Here is a 16,718-nt window from a genome sequence, read left to right as displayed (position 1 = left end):
TATATATATATATATGTATGTATATATATATATATATATATATATGTTATATGTTCGTGTGTTTATGTGTGTCTGTGCATACTCGTGTTTGTACGTGTGTGTGTATATATATATTGTGGACTGGCATACCTGCTGACAGGGTGCTGATTTTATATATAGTGTTATATAGTAATATGTATACAAATTAATGGCTCCGGGTGTCTGAAGTTACAAGAATATTTGTTTATATAAACAGCTGCGTTATCTGTTTATCTGGGAATGGCCAAGTGATGTGCGCACCTCTGATGTCAACGCGATAAATTTTGTAAATTCAGTACGGCGATTATACTTTTTAATATATTAACTATTATACAATTTTCTTATTAAACTTTCATGTCTAATAAATGAAGTGAAATTATATAAGAAAATAAACACAACTTACCAATGGAATCGTTCCTCTTACACAAGTTTCCTGTGCAACAACTGACACAAGACACGCCACTGGTCCATTTATTGCATTTAAATGTATTGCTTCTCAGAGCTACAAGACAATTTCTGTATGTGCTGCAGGATTTTTCAAACTTCAGTGTAACGCCATTCGTCGTTATCTTATTTTCACATACAGGCTGTTGCAATAAATACAAAAATCATATACGACTACCACCTCTGTTACTGCTGCTGCTACTACTACTACGACTACTACTACTACTGTTGCTGCTACTACAAGCAACGACAACGGGGAATATTCAGTATACGAGGAAGTTGAATGAATCCTTACTCAAAAAAATATCGAAAAGCAACGAATTAGATCGATACAAACCGATAAAATGTTGAAAGACAACTGCATAAGTAAGGTTCTTTGAGCTTTACTGATATTTATCGCTTGTAAATTATGTGTTATATATCAAAACACGTTGAATATGAACACCACACCGATCTGCCACCCATTTACAAGGGTAGAAAAAAACCCCATAAATTCTATTGGAAACCTTATTTAATCGAAACTTGTTGAGTACTGCAGTGTGAATTCGTCATAGAAATTAAGTGTACGAAATATCTTACGTGTGAACCTCAGCAACAACAGAAACAAGCGCAACGGTAACTGTCGTAAATGAGGATAATGAAATAAAGGACTGGACTTAAACACTCAGGTTTTGCAAATAAAACAGAAAATGCATAAATGGATACAAAAGGTATAGTATATGTTTCTCATCGACATGCATATTCTATTGCAATAAAATGAATATACACTATATTCGCATAAAATTTGGAGAGAAAATATCCAAGATCCAGACGAATCACTGAAGACCAACAATCTTGTTAATAATTCTATCTTGAAAGGCAGCGAGCTGGCAGAAACGTTAGCACTCCGGGCGGAATGCTTAGCAGTATTTCGTCTGTCTTTACGTTCTGAGTTCAAATTCCGCCGAGGTCGACTTTACCTTTCATCCTTTAGGGGTCGATAAATTAAGTACCAGTTGCATACTGGAGTCGATCTAATCGACTGCTCTCCTCAACAAAAATTTCGGGCCTTGTACCTAGACTAGGAAAGGATAATTCTTTATTGAGACGTTGGATCTTGAAGTAGGCAAGCTATAAATGATAGCGTGTAAATATTGGTTTAGAAAACCCTTTGGGTAAAAAGATGTAGGAGGTTGCCCGTGGAATTCTAATCCAGACCCCCTGTAAACATGACCGGTGTTCTACCTCCGAACCAAAGCAATCCTTCGAATCTCTCTCTACCCGTTATAGAAAACTTATTTCTGATCAGCGAAAATTTTGTTTCTAACCTCATAAGAATTTATAAACTTCAAAAAATCATAGAGTAATTCTTCCTTGTAACTTTCGATCTATAACCCAATAATAATGATTATAATAATTGTTCTTGTATTTTGCCAGTGGAATGGAATTATAAATATATAGAAATAAGCATGCATGGTATACAATATAAAAGCGAATGGTATACGAGTTTAAAGGTAGTAGCTATGTGATCCTCGTAATAGAGGTGGACCTCTAGAACCAATCAAAGAACCCCACCATTCAACCTCACCTTGAACATTAAGGGCAATTGCCCTCTCCAATTACTGTACTCCGTTACACAGGTCTATACATTCGTTCTTGTGTCCTTAAACGCTTTCACCAACCTTTCAATAAATTCACTTGGGGACAGCACCTCCCTCTCCCCACACAATTAATTTCTCATTTGAAACTTGAAGAGGGCGATGAGGCCTCGACCAGAGGGGAATATCTTAGTCCTTATAAATTTCAACATCTTCAACACAACCCCATTCGTTATAGTCGCCGCACAGAGGAAAACTACTTTCCCTACTCTGATAAAGGTTGGCAGCGGAGCATTCATCATGATGTACTCGTTTGATAGCCAGAACCGTCCCCCGTCAGACAGACGTTGTTTATCATAACTCCACAAATCAGCAATGCCCGGACATTGAACGAATACCTGCAGGATGATTTCGTCTGGCATGTATTACTAAAACTCAGAAGGCAGACCATACAAACCGAACTATTTGCGCCTTGTGCGAGAGTTCATTGCTCTCAATATTTCAAATGCTGTAATCGGCTTCTCGCTACACCTCACAACTGCCGATAGTTCATCAATGTAAGTACCGCAGACCACTACCGTCTCCGACCCATTGTCTGTCCCGAACAAATTACTTATGTGACCTGGATATCAATGTTTTCACACTGACCTACTTCCTATTACATTTCAGACAGATTCATCGCTGAGTTGTTGAAGCACAAATATCACTATAGCAAATATTCTTTTCAATGCCCCAAATTTGCTTACAAGTTGCTTGAACTTAACCACTTGGCTGACAATGTGATTATCTTTGAACGCAACAGGGGTAGTGGAGAGTATGATAGCTATGTGTTGAGAAGGATTCTTTGGGGTGTGAATAAATGTAACAAAAGCAAAATTTTGAAGGAAATATTAGTCACGTTTCATACTTTTTAGGTGTAAGGAAATGACAGTTGCTAATCAAGGACAAAACTCGTGTTTCAAAGTGTAATCGGATATTGGATAACAGTGTGGTTAAGTAACACCATGTGTTCTTCAGTTCAAGCAGGTATGGAAAACAAAATATTGTTCTCTGTTAATGAGGCTGAAAATGTCACATCAGGTTCGGGGAGGCTGAGGAAAACAAAGAGACCAGATAGAATAGCTATAACTCTTTCTTAAGTATCCTAGGGGATCGCAATGTCAGAGTCAATGCTAGGCATATGTGACTGTTACAGAAATGCGTTACAGAGTACTTTAACTGAAAAAGCCTGGAGACTTGCAAGCATTGTTTTAATTGCTGCAGAAAATGCAGATTATGTTTAGCCAAGAATAGGATCGAGTCAGAATATTCTCAGAAGCCGGACAACGATGTAAGCAGGGAGATTAGATTTTTATCCCATGCTTACATGACAGAAGTTATATATTATATTACTACGGGCCTCGCCATGTGTATAATCAATAGTTTCTCTAACGCTTTATATATCATTCGTAAAATTTTATAGACCATTCGCTTCACATATATGCTAGGAGCCTGTTAGTAGCACTTCGCTAAACGCTCTCGAAGTTAATCGTCCTCTTCGTCCCTTTAAGGACGCACTGCCACTGGTTGTGAATAATAATTCCTCTCAACTATTGCCTCACAAATTCATTAGTCTAATTCCTGTAATGTTTGCAAGTTCGTAGAGACACGTCCAACTTCCAGGAACTGGGTCCCTGACAATGGTTCCAATTTAAGTTTACCAACCAAATAAAATAAAATATATGATCTGTGTAGCTAATCACTTTCAACTAAAGATATTTTGTACTATACTCATCTGCTGGCCTAACACATTCTTTTAAGATACGATCGAAATGACCAATCCTGGATGCTCCCTGTGTGTAGAGTTACATCAGGAAAAATCCAGTCGGAAACCTACAGACCGCACGTAATTTTAAGCAGGATTTTAATGTTCTTTATCGACCGTTCTTTGCTTTACTCTCACACAATCCCACCTTGTTTATAAAGCGAAGTTCCTAATTCACCAAGTTGAGATCGAGGGTTCCGCAGGAAGCCTTTCTGATGTCAGGGGAAATTCAGCCCCCTTGACACAGTGGTGTCATGCAACTACTAACCTAGGAACACCACCTTCATTGTACGAATGTGTTCCTTTCAGAACATCACTGTGGAGCATTTGGTACCACTGATGTCCAGGACGACTGCCCAGACTTTGAAATTCAGTGATTTGCCGGATAACATAGCCATCATTCAAACAAAAATTCTACGATAGCGGAATATTAAGTGCAGTTATTTTTGTCGGTGAAGGAAAAGGGAATATGACACACATGGGATCGTGGCTTCGATTCCTGAACCGAATGACATCTTGTGTTCTTGAACAAAGCAGCACTTCATTTTACGTTGCTCCAGTCAGTTCAGCTGAAAATGAATACCGGCTTAATGCTGGTCAACCATCTCTCATTTCAAATGTCTACTCCTTGTTCTGCTGAGTCAAGGATTAGAAGACCGAGAAGATGTTTGTATCGACTTATGATTACATGGGCATCTAAAACAATTTGTGAAATCTTGGTAGAAGTTACGTAGCCATACTGGCTTTAAGTGTGGTTTAAGTGTATATCAAAAGGAAGAAAGTAACATTTCAGCTTACCTCATCGCCTGTACAGTTCGTCACTTCTCCTTCATTGCACAAAATCCCTGAGCATGTTTGACACTGCAAATTCCGTTGAAATAACGAGTAATCTATACAATACAAGAAAAATATCCATATTTAGGAACCAAATAAGTAATGTATAGGAATAAGAGAAAATAATCACATTGTGGTGTAAAGCAAATGTAAAAGTGTTAATGCTGGAATCAATACATGTGAGGCATTTAAAGAAAATAATTAATGAAAACTACAAGAGTATGTTACGATATCCACTTGCAATTGTTTCAGTTTTGTCACAAACTAAACTAAGAAAGCTACGAAAGCTAATTGATGGCATTTTCTATTTGTATTCTGCTCTCAAAATAAGGGCGAAAATTGTGCAATAACTCAAATAAAGGGAAATAATTCTAAGTAACACTACGTGTTCTTCATATCAGACAGGTATGGAAAACAAAATACTGATCTCTGTTAATGCGGGTGAAAATGTCAACTCAGAATCGGAAATGCTGAGAAAAAAAGGAGGAAACGATGTCAAAGGAGGCGATATGAAAGTCCTTTCTAGACTGGATATAATAACTATAACTCTTTCTTAAGTATCCTAGAGAATCGCAATGTCACAGTCCGGGCTAGGCATATGTGACTGTTAAAGAAATGCATTACAGAGTACTGAAAAAACCTGGAGACTTGTGAGCCTTGTTTTAATAGGAGCAGAAAATGCTGATTATGTTTAGCCGAGAATAGGGTCGAGTTAGAATATCTCATCACCCGGACAACGATGTAAACAACGGAAATTAGATTTTTATCCCGTGCTCACATGTAGGAAGCTATTATATTACTACGGGTCTCATCATGTGTATAATCAATAAGGTCTCTAATGTGAGCCTAGATCAATCTCCTAGACTGTTTCTGTGTTACGTGTCAAAGGTGAAGCAATAACATCTCTATTGTAATGTGATATAAGAGTTTCAGCTTTGTTTAGTTTCACTTTTAATAGTTATTTCTGGTTGGTTCATGGAAGAGTTGTAACAACAAAAATTTATCCGTAACTTTAAAAAGTAACTCCACTGCTGCTTTACCTGCGCTTACGGTGAAGGCTCCTGGTCTAACAATATTAGCGGACCAGTCTACAGTTGCACGAAATATTGCTGAGCATTTTGTCCGGCATGCCAACGATTGTGCTAACTCCCCGACGTTGTTTGTTCTAATAATAAAATAACAAAAACAAAGAAGAATTTACTAACTTTGACATTGCGAGTATTCCATTATTGGTATTACTTGGATCTGGTTATTGGCTGAATTTGTCTGACACTCGCCCTGGACATCCACAACTCTGCCGAACTTTGAGTTCGTATAATTCACCAAGGCTGGCAGATGACATCCACACATCATATCTGTATTGTTTCTGAGGTCGCTGCAATTATAAACAGAACAGTGAATGTACTTTAGAGGTATAGAGAAGCCCCTGATGTATTTGGTAAGAAAGAAGGATGCTATAATTCCAGCAAGAGTATAGAAGTAATGACATTCATGTTTTGTTCCAAAAGATGTTAAGAATTGCAATAAAGTGAAATGGTTTCTCATGGAAGCCGAAAATAAGTTAAGATCCTACTTCTTTAGATGATATAGCTTGGAAACTAATAAAGACAGATGTGATATAAACTGTATCGAGTAGATAGCTGACATATTCGAAAGAGTTGATATGCAGAGATATAGAGGACATATGAAATATAGATGACATACGATATATTGATGATATGCTGGATAAGGGTGGGATATACGATATAGATAACATATTGAATATAGATGATATACATGATATAGATGGCATGGTGGATATTGATGACATACTGATTATAAATGCATACTGTATATAGATGACATATATAGTAAGGATGACGTGGTGGATATAGAAAAGATATAAAATGTAGATAACATACGATATACTGACAGTATACTAGAGGTAGATGACATGCATGATGTAGATAGCATACTAGATTATATATTTACTATAGATGATATACTAGGTACAGGTGAAATACAAAATATAGATGATATTCAAAATGTAGATGGCATACGATATACAGAGGGCATACTAGACGTAGATGATATGCATGACGAAGATGATATATTTACTATGGATGAAATACTAGACATAGGTGATATACAAAATATAGATGATATACAAAATGTTGATGACATACTATATTTATATTTAATATATAAATACTAGATGTTTAAATAGATATTGTAAAACTTTAAGAACTAAATACACCTTCACCTCGACTTACGACCATCCCCACTTACGACCACAAAAAATAAACATATCATTCAAGATGCTGTGCGTTGTTACCGTAAAATAATCGTAAAACCAAACAAAGCTCACCATGTTCCTAAAAAAAAAACCCATCTACTTCAGTCTAAGAACAAGACTGTGAAGATTAAAAATTTATTTTCAGTTACACTTTTTTTTTACAAGAACAAGATTTTTTTAAAATTTTATATATGTGGAATTTCCTTTGTATTAACTTTTACATTAATTTTTATTGTATTTTTGTTTATGTATATAATTATGGATTAAATTTTTCTGTTTTACATTTTTATAACCCGTTTGAAAGAAGATAGTGTTGACATACGACTAGATCAACTTACCACCTGTCTGTTAAGACGGAACTATTTTATTCACCTGATAGTTTTCAGCAATTTCTAACTCTGTTTAAAAGTTACATTACTTTTTCACCTATTTCATCGCGTTTGGTGAGGGAGACTAAATCATTCACTAAAAGAGTTTGTGTAACACAAACAATGTCAACACGCATTGGTGAAATAAGATAACAGCTGCTCACACAGCTACTGGAGACAACCAAAAGTTGAAACAGACCTAGATTCAGATGTGGCTTTTATCTTTCATAGCTACTGACTGCCATATGACATCTCTACCGGATTAAAAGTTTGACGTGACTTTTACGTGCGTAAATAATTCATGCTTTACACTGAGTTTTACAAACGATTCGAATTCGTTATAATCTCCAGACAGTTTAAGAGTAATGTATATTTTCGACTCTTTTGATCACATTTGGAAGATGGAACGAAGGATTGAATCATTCATTAAAGCTGCACCAAGCAGTCATTACGCCTTGGATAAATATGACAATAGCTGCATTCTCACACAGCTGCTTGTTACAAGCATCAGGCTAAGACAGCTCTAAATTTGGGCGCATTCATGGTTATTGTTCTGGCTGTTAACTGACAAATCTACTGGACTAAACCTTTGACGTGACTCCTGGACGTGAATGTCACAAGCTTTTAATACATGGCCATAAGAGATAACTGCTCAAAGATACTCTTACCACACCACGTGACCATCCTCAACGAATCAATCTGTACGTTAATTGATAGAGATTTTAGACACACTCTTTCTATAAAAGCAAATTGTTTTTAGGTCCATTTTGCGACACAATTCCACGTTCCTCATAGGAAACCAGTTAAAAGTATGTACATATAAAACTTCCTATCAGAATACGAATTGGGGGCGTTGGTTCTACGTAAGCAAGATTACATTTGTGACGGACAAAGCTGTGTGGTTAAGAAATTAGCAGCGGTTATTTTAAATTTGTTCCGAATGCCTGGGGCTTTGGGTAATTCTCTTTCACTATAGTTACTAACCCGCCAACCACTAAATTTAAATCCGACATATTGCTATTTCTTATCAATTGTCTTAAATAATTTTGAATTTTATGACATCTGTTTATGATTTTAGTTTGTCGACATCATTCTGTGTGTTTACGAAGACATTTCGTTTTCCGATAAACAAATATGTGTTGTACATACATAAAAGTTATACTGGGCAGGAATAAGAAAACGCCATCCTCATAGGTTTTTATTCGGTTCTTGCTCAAATCTCTGGAAGAAAGAAACAAATAATTTAGAAGTTAGAATATGTAGAAGTTAATAAATCTGTTTTCTTTTTTTCATATACTGTCTAAACTAACGGAATAAGAGCTTCTGTTTACAGCAAAGTTGTATATTTCTCTATGATTTTTCTGTCCATATTTTGGACAGGAGTAGTTTCCATCAACCTAACTTAGATATCCTGAGGGAAGCAAAAATCTCCTGCGATACCCGTTTAACAAAAGATGGAAGATAAGCTATAAGAATAACACAAGAACAATGAGACTTTAGTGTGTCCAATATGGATTTCACATATTTGTACAATAAATATGGACGTTATGTGAAATCCATATTCTCCGTATATACTGTAGTGTCAATGTAATGACAACATTGCGTGAAAAATAAATCATGAATAATTATCTTAAGAACAGTTCCCAACTTTAAGTCTTATTCAAAGTATATTTATGAATTAATGTTCATCTTTATACTTTTGTCGAATAACTATACATATCATTCATAGCGTCAATTCATAGACATTCGATTACTGTATATGGCAAATAATATTTTAATGTTTTATTCAAAGTCTAGAAAATTCGAAAAACGAGCAAACTGCTATGTAGTGTCATAAAGTACCGTAAATTACACTAGTTATGCATGATGCATTTACTGATCCTGAATACCAACATAATCATACTCATTTACTGATCCTGAATACAACTTATTTTCAAAGTAAATTCTAAGTATACAATATACAATACTGCTTTTGGTCAAAATCTTTGTAGCATTCGCTTAATGACAAAAATATGCATCATATAGAACAAACTAATGTCTACATTGTTTCATTAACAGGTGCTCTTCCAAATCACATAACGTAGTAATGAAGCTTCTACTCTGACAATCATGATATAATATATATTTCATCATCAGCACAAGGTTCTGACTGCAAGAAAACATTCTGTTAATATTACAAATTTACGCACATTGAAACACTTCGCAACAAATTAAAAACACTAACATTCTAATTGAAGATTAATAAAAGATGACTGATGTTGGTATAGTGTATATATGATCAATAATTGAAAACGTCATCTGTTATTTCAGTACTCAGTCACGTAGTATTAGCTGTGGAAGGCAACTCCATCCTGAACAGAAGCCATGCTGCAGGTAAGTGAGCAAGTTTTGTTCTTGGAACGTAACCAACGACTTTCTGGCAACGTATCTCAAGACTTTCCTAACATGTGAGGCTAGTGATGTGTACCTGTAATATTTAGATCCTTTTCTACGTCAGCCTTTATCAATATACTTTCTGTTAGCATTTTGGGATGTTTTCCACATGTAAGGAAGCTCTAGAAAATGATGTTCATGATGATGATCAAGATGATGATGATCAAGATGATGTTGATCATTATGGTGATGATGATGTTGATGATGATGACGACGACCACTATGATGATGATGATGGTGGTGGTGATAAGAAAGTTGATGTTGATGGTTATAATGAAATAACGGAAGTCGTGAGATATGGGGTTAGATTTAAAGAAGGGAATGAGGACGAGAAAATAACAGTAAGAGAGAGAAGCAGAAGATATAAATAGTTGAAAAAGAAAGAGAAATAAAAAGTGAAAGTGGAACATTTGAAGAAGGAAGAAAATACGAAGAAAACGATAAATATCATAATGTCGTCCTCAATATGCAATTAGAAGGGAGAGTGATTTTTTAATATTTATCGCTAATAAGCTGATATCATTCTGCACTCAAGGTGATTCAGTCTCATACCAGAAGCACGAACAACTACACGCACACACACACACACAAACACAAGCAGACACACGCGCACAAACACACAAACACAAGCAGACACACGCGCACAAACACACAAACATGCACACGGATATATATGTAATGTATATGTATATATGTGAGTGCATGTGTGTGTGTGTTGAAGGTAGAACATACTTTAGTGTGGAACACATGCGGTGGATACATATACAAAGAGAAAAAATGAAAAGACACACAGATTTGTTTCACAACATATAATAGTATATTAGAGCCATGATAATAAAGATATTATACAATTTTGTACAAAATGAGGTTTTGTTCTTTCAACTTAATTGAAGTAAGGACCGGTTTCGCATTGCTCCTCAAGCTGAGAGTTGAAAAAGGGGAGATAATTGTTCAGTCATTCATTTTGCAGTAAAGGGAAGGTAAATCTAATTTTAATTTTTTTCTGTGTTTTCTATTTTATTCCCATTAGATGGGGTAAGTCCTTTTTTTAATATGGGTTTCGTATTTAATTTTGGTGTATATTTTTGGATAAATGTCGTTCCTTTAGTCAATCTTACTTGTGTTGAGGTCCAGAAGGCAAGTTGATAGAATGGGAAAATTACGAATTGTGGTTGTAATAATTCTGAAAATGCTTCAATGTGTTGACTGAGGGATATTTGGCGATATTGTGGGGAGGAAATTTGTTGTCTATGGACCGTACATCTCTTTCACATCGAATTTCCCGTCGAGCCAATAGGGTTTCGCAGGCAGCCCGAGCATCTGATTACGTAAATGAGGTTTTGGGAGGCGCAAGTGATATTAGATTTCATTTTGAATATTTGCCCTTGTCTGAAATGGAATTCCGATCGTTCCAACATATTGAGACATGTTCCGAAATTAGGGTGACCACACTTTACGACACTTGCGTTTGTTGTTCTAGAGAACTTGGCACTAATGAAAATTTTCTTCAATATCTTAGGCTGTTTGCAGCTCTTGATGAATTTATGGTTACGTAGGAGTTCCTTAAGTCTGGGGTCTTTATAGAGTATTGGAGTATTTTGGATGATGATATTGAATGTTTCTTTGTTCCTGGTGTTGTATGTGGAGATATAACCAAGTGCTGCTTTGTGGGTATATGTGTTGTATTTGGCTTTTTTAATGTTTTAATATCAATCGATTTTGCACGTTTAGTTCCTTGATTTGTGAGTTGAGTTGGGTACTGTCTGTCATGGAGTACATTCATAAGTTCTTGCAATCTTAGTTCTCTGGTATTTCTTCGGATACTATGGTGGACATACATACACATGGCGAGAGAATGAATGTGATTTAGTGAGAAGCTTGGGGAGAGATGCAAGATATGGAAATATATCCGTAAAATTTATCAGGCGAATTAATTAGGAAAGAAGAAGAAGAAGAAGAAGAAGAAAAAAAAGAAGAAGAAGAAGAAGAAGAAGAAGAAGAAGAAGAAGAAGAAGAAGAAGAAGAAGAAGAAGAAGAAGAAGAAGGAGAAGTAGTAGAAGAAGAAGAAGAAGAAGAAGAAGAAGAAGAAGAAGAAGAAGAAGAAGAAAAAAAGAAGAAGAAGAAGAAGAAGAAAATCAATAAAAGTTGTAAGGTGTAGAAACATTTAATAATAACAATATAATCTTAAATATGCAATTACAAGGGAGAGTCATGGATGGTAATCAGCGTTGGTCTAGAGATAAACACAGTAAAAGATATACAGATAGAAATACAAACATAAGTCGTTACCCTCTCATACATTTACTCATACACAATTGCCCAGATATACAGATATATATATACATATATATACATATATATATATATATATATATATATATATATTTATATATATATATATATATAGATAGATAGATAGATAGATAGATAGATAGATAGATAGATAGATAGACTCAAATTGTTAACATGCCAACACACATTTATATTCACATTACTCACAGACACACATATTTACAGACATTCACATATCGAAAGAAAAACGAGAATGTAAAGAGAGAGAAGGACAGGACGCGAAACAAAATGGGAAAATTTTGAATATAGAGTGATATATTGTTAATGAAGTATTATCAACAAGACTTACAGATATATTAAACTGGGTAGATTATCGAAGGTTCCTACTTGGATCTTCTCGATATTATTTTCATACAAATATCTGTAACATAAAATATTAGTTGATAAGATAAGATAGAGAGGAGTTTTATTGTAAAATATTATTATGACCGAAATGTCTATAAAATAAACTTTTAGATTAGAAAATGTCTAGAAATGTGTTATGATAAAAGGTAAAACATTATGGTGAGACAATTATTTGATGGAGGAGACGATAAGGGGATGAGCATGAGCTTGATAAGTGTATTGATGATGAAGTGGAGGTGTATACTGTTGGAGGTGTCGGTGGTGTGAATGTGAGGAAGAGGCTGGCGACAAGGATGGTGCTAGTATTGATAAAGACACGGTTGTTACTAATGATGGTGATGAAGTTTTTGATAACGATAATGATGAAGACATTTATAATGTTGATGCTGATGTTGATGACGACTTGAAGTTGATGCTGTTTCTGCTGAGGATCATAATGATTATGTTGATGACGATAAAATTAAGTGTGTGAGAGTTGGTGCAGAAAATTGTGATGATGGTAATGTCGATGATGGTGATGAATACGATAAGTCTGTCGATAGAAAATATTTAAAAAAAACAGGAAAACATGATGTGAAAGAAATTTGAGATGACGAAGGAAAAAGTATTTAATATTTGGAAGAAACTGGTGAAGGAAGAGGAGGAGAACAAAAAGAAAACGAAAAAGATACCGAGGGGCACAGCGGTGTAGAGTAGAAGGAGAACGAAGTTAAGGAAGAAGAGAAAAAGAGAACACGGATAAAGAACAGCAACAACAGATGATGGGGAACAGAAATGCGAAAGTAAAAGCGGATGAAGTGCGATGAAATCTGAAAGAAACTCATAAAGAAAGATGAGTGGAACATGAAGAAGAGAATGAGGATAAGGAAACAGAAGTAAAATATCGAGTAGAATTAAAAGAAGTGAAAAGAAAGAAATAAGGAAAAGGAATGAAAATAAATAAGAGGAGACGAAGAAGAAGAAGAAGAAGAAGAAGAAGAAGAAGAAGAAGAAGAAGAAGAAGAAGAAGAAGAAGAAGAAGAAGAAGAAGAAGAAGAAGAAGAAGAAGAAGAAGAAGAAGAAGCAAATGAGGAGAAAAAGAAGAAAAAGAAGAAAAGAATATAAAGAAGGACAAAAATAGAATCTGCTGAAAATGAAGTTGAAAAGGAAGAACAAAACGAAAAAGAAATGTATGAAGAACATTATGTGATAAAATTTAAAAATAGAACAAAGAAGAAAACAAACAGAAAATAAACTAGGAAATGGAGTTGAATAATGTGTGTTTGAATATTAGGTAAACGAATGTTTAGAAAACAAAGAGCATGAATGATAAATGAAAAAATATTACGATTAACACGATAACAAGAACATGGATATGTATGAGAAGAAAGTGAGAAAGAAGATCATCATGTTCACATGGATACACTCAGAGAAAACAATGGAAAGAGAGAGTGAGAGTAAGGATGTTAGAGAGAGGCCAACAGAGACAGTGAAACTGGAGAAGATGTATGGAGAAATAAATAGTACGAACAAAAGTGACCGAACTCACAAGCTTTCTAAATTTGGAAGGCTTTCGAAGATACCACGTTGAATATATGTAATGCTATTGTTATGCAGATATCTGTAACATAAAATTGAGTTTATGAAAATATATAGAAAAGACTTGTGATGATATTACATACTATGGCGAAAAAAGAATAGATATAAGACAAGGAATGTAAGTGGAGATGATAATGATGAGGGGCATGAGAAATGAGAAGAGGCGATATTATTTTTTATAATATCAGGGTTATCAGTGGCTTAACGCTTAACATGCGTAAAACGCCTTAGGGTAAAATTATCAATAAATAATTAAGGGTAGTAAGGCAGTACCAGCATGCTAAAATAGCAGTCAGAAATAACCAAACCACAAGTTTTCACTTAAGCACAAGGTGGGCAAATGAACAAAATCCCTAAGACCCCGAACATAATCAAATACTGAAAAAGTTAGACATATCCTTATCACCGTAATTTCGAACTTTGAGAAAATACCCCATACTCAGCGCGTCTTACTGACTCTGAACTTGTTCATCCCAACAAATGTTTGCCATGAACGTTTCTTATGCTGCTGCAAATTTTAAAAGTTCGAAATCACGGCAATACGGGTGTGTCTGAGCTTTTCACTTTTCGATTATTTTTATTATTGGTTCGGAGTCTTAGGGATTTTGTTCATTTGCCTGCCTTCACTTTTGTGCTTAAGTGAAAACTTGTGATTTGGGTCATTTCGACTGCTGTCTCAGAATGCCGGAACTGCCTGTAGTACCCTTAATTATTAATCTATATATAATGTGTGTGTGTGTGTGTTTAATAAGTCTAGGAACTAAAATCCCTCGGTGCGAGTATCCTAGTGCAGCGGTTTATACCAGCGTTAAGAGAAAACCAAGTATATATGTTTATCACCGAAAAGTATAGGTATTTAAATGAACATTAGAAAATGAAGAAAAGGGGGAAAATTTACATACAGCTGATTTGTTTTTATCTAAAATCATTCAGATTATACACAGACATTCTTACCAACAGCTGTGTCTATACACAATTCTTAAATTTCAGAAATAACATTCCATGTACGAAATCAGACCAGTTCATTGTGTATATCCTTAAGGAATATTTCTAAAGGAAATTTAACAAAGAGTAGGCTAACCGACGACAAACTCAGAAGTGTTTGTTTTTTCTTAACGCAAGTGTTCCGTAGAAACCATCATTGCGTCGTATATTCAAAAACAAAACGTTCTACATATCCTTACACGAGCCAATATGATACACAATAGTTCATTGATGGTGCTATGATAGTTAAGATATAAACAATATCAAGAGAAAAAGAATACTAGATAAAACTAGTGAATGGATAACGTTATAGATTAATTGTTAAGAAGAGAGCAGCGAGACACAACAATTCGTGGAGCATATGCCTGTCGATAATAATTCAGATTAACGAAATATATCAGATCAAACTCCTCCCAACCCAATCCAAAATTGCTAAATTAATCAATGTTTACGCAAACGCACGGTCTATACGTATCAAGTAAATACAAACAGAGCCCACATATTAGATTTACCTACAGAAAATACACACACACACACACACACACACACACACACAAAATCACACACACACTCACAGATACACATATATATTATTTAAATGTTAATATCTTTAATATAAGCAATTATAAATAAAAGTTCCTAAATATCCATTTTGATGTATGGACACAAGAAAGTCCCATTTCCATCTTTGCGTTTCGTAGACATCTCAAAATAAAAATCAAATACAGTTCTTCTAAACAAAGAAAGCAGAGAGACTTTCCAGGTTTATAACCAGCGGCTTATAATTTACCACTCTACCTAAAAGCTATTTTGGCATCGCTTATATCCCAAATAAATTTACTAAGGCTAGTGGGGGCGGACCTATTTTATTATTAAAGGTGTAAATATGATTACAAGTACGTTTTTGAATAACATTTTGCGTAGCACCAATATAAACGTACTTTCTACCTTCAGAATATACACTATACTTGTAAGCAACATGTTTTCGTTTACACTAATTCTTAAACAAACATTTGCTTTTAACCCTGCAATCACAAAAAGTATTATTTGTAACCTCGACATTATTATATATTTTTCCCAGCTTTACTATTTAGATTTGTATTGTTTGTCGTTTTACATACATTCAAAAGGTTGGGATGAGATTTCACTAGGATAGCTTCCTTTCGTACATCAGATGTCCTACCTTCACTCTATTCTCTTACGTTATTTATACAGCTATTAACAGAACGGCGTTTACTACCGTTACAATTATTATAAGAATAATATAATTTTCTCTCGTTAATAGATGATATAATCTGGTACAAATGACTAGATATAGAATGACCGAATCTAAAACTGCTAGAGTTAATAATATCATAGTATCCATTCTCTTTTGTGAAATATTTCGAAAATACTTTCCATAACGCACCAACGACATTACCCTTAATCTGCTTAACGATCGGAACAATAAACCACACAGCTTCGTCTTCATCGGAAGATTCATTATAACCTCCGCACTTACGACCATTATTGGATATATGAGGTGTATACTTTCTAATCATTTTACTCCTATTCCTGACCTTATTAGAAATATTAGAAGACCTCAGCAGTATATTGTTTCCCACAATTCGCATATCCTGTTTTTGATATTGCTTTTTAATATTCTTAAATTCAATGTATTTCGATTTATTCCTATTCCTATTTCTTGTTATTATTTTCCAATATAT

At 34.7% G+C, this 16,718-nt stretch overlaps 1 protein-coding gene across 1 annotated transcript in view; it reads right to left on the bottom strand.

Moving 5' to 3' along the window:
- The window catches only part of LOC106883583 (toll-like receptor 5), a 62,510-nt gene that overhangs the window by 21,161 nt on the left and 24,631 nt on the right, over positions 1 to 16,718 (bottom strand). The window contains exons 12-17 of the mRNA XM_052977853.1: positions 13,979 to 14,050; positions 12,395 to 12,466; positions 8,470 to 8,541; positions 5,883 to 6,052; positions 4,642 to 4,733; positions 422 to 605 (exon numbers count right to left, since the gene is read on the bottom strand). Of these exons, the coding sequence (XP_052833813.1) occupies positions 422 to 605; positions 4,642 to 4,733; positions 5,883 to 6,052; positions 8,470 to 8,541; positions 12,395 to 12,466; positions 13,979 to 14,050 (662 nt within the window). The remainder of the gene's footprint in view (positions 1 to 421; positions 606 to 4,641; positions 4,734 to 5,882; positions 6,053 to 8,469; positions 8,542 to 12,394; positions 12,467 to 13,978; positions 14,051 to 16,718) is intronic.

Source organism: Octopus bimaculoides, chromosome 29 (genome assembly GCF_001194135.2).
Source record: "Octopus bimaculoides isolate UCB-OBI-ISO-001 chromosome 29, ASM119413v2, whole genome shotgun sequence".
Taxonomy (NCBI): domain Eukaryota; kingdom Metazoa; phylum Mollusca; class Cephalopoda; order Octopoda; family Octopodidae; genus Octopus; species Octopus bimaculoides.
Note: the sequence above shows the minus strand (reverse complement) of the source record. Positions and strands in the feature narration are given on the sequence as shown.